Source organism: Scyliorhinus canicula, chromosome 9 (assembly GCF_902713615.1).
Source record: "Scyliorhinus canicula chromosome 9, sScyCan1.1, whole genome shotgun sequence".
Classification (NCBI taxonomy): Eukaryota; Metazoa; Chordata; class Chondrichthyes; order Carcharhiniformes; family Scyliorhinidae; genus Scyliorhinus; species Scyliorhinus canicula.
Genome location: NC_052154.1, coordinates 90,718,958 through 90,726,835, shown reverse-complemented (window position 1 = coordinate 90,726,835; position 7,878 = coordinate 90,718,958). Strand labels below are relative to the sequence as shown.

Below are 7,878 nucleotides of genomic sequence, written 5' to 3'. Positions count from 1 at the left end.
AAAATTTTCCCATGCCACATTATCTCTTAAAACGTGGTAGACAGACATTTCATCAAATTAAATTAATTATAAACATTTTAACCCAATCACAGTTGGAAAGGGGACAGAGCCTAAGAGAGATTATGATTTCTTTAAAAGATCGGGAGAAAACTTTGGCTTGCAGTATCTTCCAGAATTGATATCTTTTACCTAGTCCGACTTTGCTTTGCAAACAGCTATTTACTTTTGTTTTGTTTTTGCATTAACTAACTTGTAACTAACTTGTATCTTGAATTCAACTCAACCATCTGTATTTGCGATGAACAATTTTCTTGATTCTGTATTCGTATGAAATTTGACTTGATCAACAGACTTTGAAATCGACATAAATAAAGATACTTGACTTCTCTCAAGAAGCTCAGTCTCAAGTTCTGTATGATTGATATATCAGTGCAGCTACACGTAAATATATTAACAAAATACAGATCCATCAGTGGGGTTACTGGGTTACGGGTGTGGGCTTAAGTGGGGTGCTATTTCCAAGGGACTGTCAGACCCAATGGGCCGAATGGCCTCCTTCTGTACTGTAAATTCTAATAGTCTATGATTCTATAACATCGGAAGAATGATGGTTATATGCGTGAAGAGTCCAGGGACATAAAATAGAGTTGAGAAAGGGAGAAATGAGTTCAGTGAGGTAAGAGCAGGCTGTACGTGGGCAGCTTGTGGGCAGCACGGTAGCACAGTGGGCAGCACAAGTGATTAGCATAGTGGCTTCTCAGCACCAGGGTCCCGGCTGGGTCACTGTCTGTGCTGAGTCTTCAGGTTCTCCCCATGTCTGCGTGGGTTTCCTCCGGGAGCTGCAGTTTCCTCCCACAGTCCAAAGACGTGCAGGTTAGGTGGATTGGCCATGATAAATGGCCCTTGGTTACCAAAATAGGTTCGGAGGGGTTATTGGGTTAGGGGGATAGGGTGGAAGTGAGGGCTTAAGTTGGTCGGTGCAGACTCGATGGGCCGAATGGCCTCCTTCTGCACTATATGTTCTATGTAATCATAGGCTTACCAGGTAGTCAAGTTAGGAAAGGAGATGGAAGGTAGCTGTGCAGCTTTGGAGGACCACAAGATTGGGACCTTAAGAATCAAGATGAACAGAGTAGATGAGGTCAGTGTCAGTCTTAAAAATAATGGTTTTATGTTTGCTGGTGGGGTCATGGTCCAGATGAACACAGGAGGAGACGTCAGAGAATTGGCGTTAATCTTCGTCAGGGTGTGAGGCTAGCTTACAATTAACGTAGCCTTTACCCCTTTTGGCAGGGTGGGTGATAATGCTCGAGTTGCATCCAAGAGAATGTTCAGGGAATTAATCAACGAGAGTGAGTGAGGGGTGCAGAGAAATAGAGATCGCTGATGTGTACGTTGGCAGTACATAATGAAAAAACTGAGAGAGGGCAAGAGGTCAGGGAGTGGCGTCACAGTGGAATGAGAATTCTGAATATGACAAAAAAGATCTCCTGTGTGGATGGAAACTCCTGCCAAAGAAATGGACATGGAGGTGCGGGAAGAAAATCTCAGTGCTGTGTCAGCTCACAATTAATAGCGATGGAGTATAAGGGAATGAAACATAGTAAGACACAGGAGTGGGTCATTCAACCCATTGTGCCTGCTGGGTCAATGCTATAGTACTCAAATGAATCCCTCTATCTGTATGCCTTGTCTCTACCACTTTTTCAAATATTTAATTAATTTTCCCTTGATAAATGCCTTGAATACCTAGTATTCCATGTTCCGACAATTCTCTGCATAGGAACATAGAATATAGAACATAGAACATTACAGCGCAGTACGGGCCCTTCAGTCCTCGATGTTGCGCCGACCCGTGAAACCATCTGAGCCTATCTGACCTACACTATTCATTTTCATCCATATGTCTATCCAGTGACCACTTAGATGCCCTTAAATTTGGCGAGTCTACTACTGTTGCAGGCAGGGCGTTCCACACCCCTACTACTCTCTGAGTAAAGAAACTGGCCTCTGACATCTGTCCTATATCTACCACCCCTCAATTTAAAAGCTATGTCCCCTTGTGTTGGTCATAACCATCCGAGGAAAAAGACTCTCACTGTCCAACCCTATCTAACCCTCTGACTATCTTATATGTCTCTATTAAGTCACCTCTCAGCCTTCTCCTCTCTAACGAAAACAACCTCAGTCCCTGAGCCTTCCTCGTAAGACCTTCCTCCATACCAGCAACATCCTAGTAAATCTCCTCTGAACCCTTTCCAAAAGCTTCCACATCCTTCCTATAATGTGGTGACCAGAACTGCACGCAGTACTCCAGGTGCGGCCGGCACCAGAGTTTTGTACAGCTGCAGCATGACCTCGTGGCTCCGAAACTCAATTCCCTACTGATAAAGGCTAGCACACCATACGCCTTCTTAACAGCCCTATTAACCTGGGTGGCAAACTTTCAGGGATTTATGTACCTGGATGCCGAGATCTCTCTGTTCATCTACACTACCAAGAATCTTGCCATTAGCCCAGTACTCTGCATTCCTGTTACTCCTTCCAAAGTGAACCACCTCACACTTTTCCGATTAAACTCCATCTGCCACCTCTCAGCCCACTCTGCAGCTTATCTATGTCCCTCTGTAACCTATAACATCCTTCAGCACTATCCACAACTCCACTGACCTTCGGGTCATCTGCAATTTACTAACCCATCCTTCTACAACCCTCTTCCAGGTCATTTATAAAAATGACAAACAGCAGTGGTCCCAAAACAGATCCTTGCGGTACACCACTAGTAACTGAATTCCAGGATGAACATTTACCATCAACCACCACCCTCTGTCTTCTTTCAGCTAGCCAATTACTGATCCAAACCGCTAAATCACCTTCAATCCCATACTTCCGTATTTTCTGCAATAGCCTACCGTGGGGAACCTTATCAAAAACCTTACTGAAATCCATATACACCACATCAACCGCTTTACCCTCATCCACCTGTTTGGTCACCTTCTCAAAAAACTCAATAAGGTTTGTGAGGCATGACCTACCCTTCACAAAACCGTGTTGAGTATAACATTCTGCTGGGCATGCCATGGTGCTAACCAACTTGGGGAAATGTGGAGAAAACAATACAGGGGAGATTAAACACTGAGAAAGAAATTAAGCAAAATGCAAAGAAGGTCGAAGAGTCAACACAGCCAGAACTATCTTACCCGACTGCTTGTTCCTGTTTATTGGTGATGATCAGTGTCCTTTTGCACGGTGTCATGCCAGCACTATAGATGAAGCATGGTCCAAAGTTATATTTTGTGAAAGACAAGTGGATACTTGGGGTCACTACATACCCAGTGAGGATGCAGGTAAATGTAGGCCCTTTCTGTATCTGTGGACAAGAACAAAGTTCATAACTCAGGTATGCAGGCAGCTTTACATTAACATGAACGCTTGGCTGTTTAATACAGTGGTCAATTTTTGCTGCATAATTTATCCTGTTAATTTGACTCAGACTCTGTCAGCAGTTTTGATCCAGTGAGTAGAGGCTCCCAACTGTACAAAGATCTGTGATGGGTCTCCATGTATGTAAAAGGGTGGCACGGTAGCACAGTGGTTAGCACTGTTGCTTCACAGCGCCAGGTCCCAGGTTCCATTCCTGGCTTGGGTCACTGTCTGTGCGGAATCTGCACGTTCTCCCCATGTCTTTGTGGGTTTCCCCCAGGTGCTCCGATTTTCTCCCACAATTCCCGAAAGACGTGCTGTTTGGTAATTTGGAAATTCTGAATTCTACCTCCGTGTACCTGAACAGGTGCCGAAATATGTCGATGAGGGGATTTTCACGGTGACTTCATTGCAGTGTTAATGTAAGGCAACTTGTGACAATAAAGATTATTAAAAATTAATTGTATCTGCATGTTGCATTCATTCCTCTCGAGTAGTCTCCAGGTCGTTAAGATTACTCTGCAGGACACTGGTGTGAACAAGCCAATGTGAAAAATCATGGTGGCTTTAAACAAAACTGAGTCAATTAAATTTTCTCTGAACATTTTAATTGAGCCACAGAATTGCTAAGGCACAGAAGGAAACCATTCAACCCATCGTTTCTGCACCGCCAATCCAAAGCAGCAACATGACCTGGCCAATTAGATCTGCCTCCAGGTAGTGCATTCCAGACCTGAACCACTCACTGAGAAACTTCAGTTCTGAGGATAGATTGGAGAGTGGTTGGGACTTTTCTCCATGGAGAGGAGAATGCTCAGAGGACATTTAATAGTGATGTTCAAAATTATCAGGGGAGTCAACAAAGTAGATAGAAAAAAAACTGTTCTCGCTCGTTAAGGATCAAGAACGAGAGGATACAGATTCTCCCTCTGTGTACCTGAACAGGTGCCGAATATGGCGATGAGAGGATTTTCAAGGTGACTTCATTGCAGTGTTAATGTAAGTTGTGAAAAAAGTTGTTTGTTTCTTTTGAAAATCACTTTAAATCTGTTCCCTCTCGTTCTTGATCCTTTAACGAGCGAGAACAGTTTTTTTCTATCTACTTTGTTGAATCCCCTGATAATTTTGAACATCACTATTAAATCTCCTCTGAGCATTCTCCTCTCCGTGGAGAAAAGTCCCAACCACTCTCCAATCTATCCTCAGAACTGAAGTTTCTCATCGCTGGAACCATTATCTTTAAAAAAATATTGCCCATGGATTCAGAATTAAGATTAATCCAATTGACTAGCAAGGAGGTTTTGCCCTTTCCAATTGTGTTGTAAAGTTTGCTTGCCTGGAGGCTGGACCAATAGTGGGAGTCGAGAGGCAGGGTGGTTTGAAGTGGGAACTGAATCTGTCACGAATATGTTCAAACAGAATTGACAACCTTAGCTGCAGAATACAGAATGGAGCATGCTTCAACACATTGGCTACAGCTTTGCCAATCTTATTGACTTGAGCAGCACAGATCATCTCATGGAACATTGTGTGAAGGGATGGTCGTGCAAAGGTTCCACTCATCTTGTATCGGCAGACTATAGATGGGTTCTCCATTGCCAGGAGCCATGTCCAGTGTTGGACCCGGGTCCTGTTACCTGCTGCGATTGTGCAGCATACCTTGGCCCTGCAGATGGGCTGCAGTAACTACATGGATCTCCACAAGTATCTAAGCACGAAATAACCGAATCAAACTCTAGTTTACATTCTTGCTCATTGATAAGGGACCTAAATTCCCCATGAGACACAGAATGTGCTGGTAATTGAGCAGAGTCTGGAAAAGAGGGCTGGAAGCAAGATGTGACTGGACCTTCATAGGCAGAGGCTAGGGCTCTTGACAATACTTTATAAACTTTCAGAGTCCTGATGCATTGGCAGCTTATGTTTTTGCTTTTCCCTCCCAACCATATCTCCTTTCTGTCCAATTCTATTCTGATTCTGTTTGAGCTTCTGGTACTTTCCATTGAACAGAATACTGCTGACACAGAAGGAAACCATTTGGCCCATCATGTCACGCCAGCTGAAATAGTGATCCAGCCTAATTCCAATTTACTTCTCTTGCTCTGTAGCCATAGCGGGTGAGGTCATGACAGAACCCTATAGGGTTCTGGGAGACCCTGAAGGATGTAATCAGAGATGAGATCATCGCATACAAAACGCACAGAGACAGGGGTGAGAGGGCGGCTAGGCAATGTTGTGTTTGGTGTTCAACGTCCAGCAAGGAATCTACCAAACAACTTGTAATTTGTCTAAACCAGGATCTTTATTAAATCACACATGGTGAGATCCTGGTTTAGACCTCCCCATTCTGGTTATTGGTAATATACCCTGCGATATATTCCACCAGAAGGCCTTGTCGGCCAGAGGGCCATGTTCAACAGGGTGTATCTAATGTCACACCCACGTAGTGCGGAGTGTGGTTGGAGATTACGATCGTGCAGTATTCCATTCTTACTATCCCTGGAAACACTGATTTCCCCACTTCAAAGAAGTTGATACAGGTGAAGACCCTGTGGGTGGAATTCTCCGCTCCCACGATGAATCGGGAAGGCTGTCGTGAACTCGGCCGAGTTTCCCAACGGCCTCGGAGGCCGCTCCTTGGACCTTATTCACCCCCACCCGGTGGGCTAGGAGCGGCGCTCCATTATTCTCGGCCGCCGGGCCTAGACGCTTGCGTCAAGGCGGCGCGCCGAGAATGACGTGACGGCGGCGCCTAAGTGACGTCAGCCGTGCATGCACAGGTTGGCAGGCTCCTACCAGCGCATGCGCGGCTGACGTCCCGACGGCTGATGGCTCCAACCCGCGCATGCGCGGTTGACGTCTTCCCCTCTGCTGCCCCGCAAGACGTGGCGGCTTGATGTTGCGAGACGGCGGAGGGGAAAGAGTGCGTCGCTTTGAGACGCGGTCCGACGATCGGTGGGCACCGATCGTGGGCCAGTCCCCTCCCGAGCACGGCCGTGGTCTTCACTCCCCTCTCCGCCCCCCACAAGCCACAAACGAGCACCTGGCACCCATGTTCACGACGGCAGGGACCAGGTGTGGTTGCCGCCATCGTGAACCGGTCGGGAACGACAGGCCGCTTGGCCCATCCAAGCCGGAGAATCGCCGGTCGCCGTGAAAAATGGCGAGCGCCGATTCGGCGAGTGGAGGGGTGGGAGAATCGCGGGGGTGGCCAGGACGGCGTGTTGTGAGTCGCCTGGCCCTCCCGCGATTCTCCCACCTGGCGTGGGGAATGGAGAATCGCGCCCTGTGCACCTGCGAGAAGAATGAGAACTCCTTCTCCCCTGTGTGCATGAACCTCCACGGATCCACCTTCCCCATCTGCTCCATAAATGCCCATAGTTCTTTTGCCATGTTTGATGTTTTCCCCATTTTCTGGTTTGACCAGTCCATCAGTGGGTTCAGTATACAGTTAAAGTCCCTCCCCGTGATTAGTCTGTGGGTATCTAAGTGGGGGATTTCCACCATGGTCTTTTTTTATAAATTCCATGTCACTCCAGTTTGGAGTATTTTCCAAGGTCTACTTCCCTCTGTTCTCCTGTTCCTCAATCTTTCCCTTCAGATTCCCCTGGGTCAGCACCAACCTTGTTATTTCCACTTGCAGGGCGATGGTCCGGTCATTCTAGTCCGTTGATCATGTTTCCCTGGGCCTCCAATCTCCTTTTTACCTTGTCGAGGGCCACCTGCATGGCGACCAGTGCTTCTGTGACCGCCATCTTGACCGCTGCCTTGATCTGGGGCTTGATTTCATCTTTCAGCTCCTTTAGTTCCCTTGTGTGGAACTTCTTCCATCCATCCTCTGGCATGAAAGCTCATTTTGCAGCTTGCTGGTCTCCCTCTCTCGGGTGTAACCAGGGATCCCCTGCTTCGTGAGTCCGCTTATCCACTTGTTCACGTCTCCTGTCTTTTGCTGTTGCTTTTGGCTTCTTTGTGCCCTCTGGAGCTACTGGTACCTTCAATTGTCCTTGTTTGTGTGTTGTATATGGTGAGGGGATGTTTTTGTCTGATTTTTGCGGGCTAATTTCAGTCAAAAGTGCCTATTTTCTAGTTATTCGGAGGAGAACCACCTTTTGTGCATCTGCTCAGCACATCCCCGTCACTGGAAGTCTTCACCCCTAAACTTCTTATATTTCTCTTGGCTCTCTGCAGTATTGAGCACATGGTATTTAACACAAGTTTCTTTACTTGTTTTACGTTACACTATTTGCTCTTTGCCATCTAATAATAATAATCTTTATTAGAGTCACAAGTAGGCTGACATTAACAATGCAATGAAATTCCCCTAGTCGCCACACTACAGCGCCTGTTCGGGTACGCTGAGGGAGAATTCGGAATGTCCAATTCACCTAACTAGCACGCCTTTCGGGACTTGTGGGAGGAAACCGGAGCACCCGAAGGTAACCCACGCAGACACGG

The 7,878-nt window shown here is 46.5% G+C and overlaps 1 protein-coding gene across 1 annotated transcript in view; it reads right to left on the bottom strand.

Annotated features, from left to right (window-relative positions):
* The window catches only part of LOC119970901 (hydrocephalus-inducing protein-like), a 140,942-nt gene extending 133,674 nt beyond the window's left edge, over window positions 1-7,268 (bottom strand). The window contains exons 1-3 of the mRNA XM_038806010.1: window positions 7,131-7,268; window positions 3,201-3,370; window positions 251-435 (exon numbers count right to left, since the gene is read on the bottom strand). Coding sequence (XP_038661938.1) covers window positions 251-435; window positions 3,201-3,370; window positions 7,131-7,268 — 493 coding nt within the window. The remainder of the gene's footprint in view (window positions 1-250; window positions 436-3,200; window positions 3,371-7,130) is intronic.
* Between the last annotated feature and the right edge of the window lie 610 nt (window positions 7,269-7,878).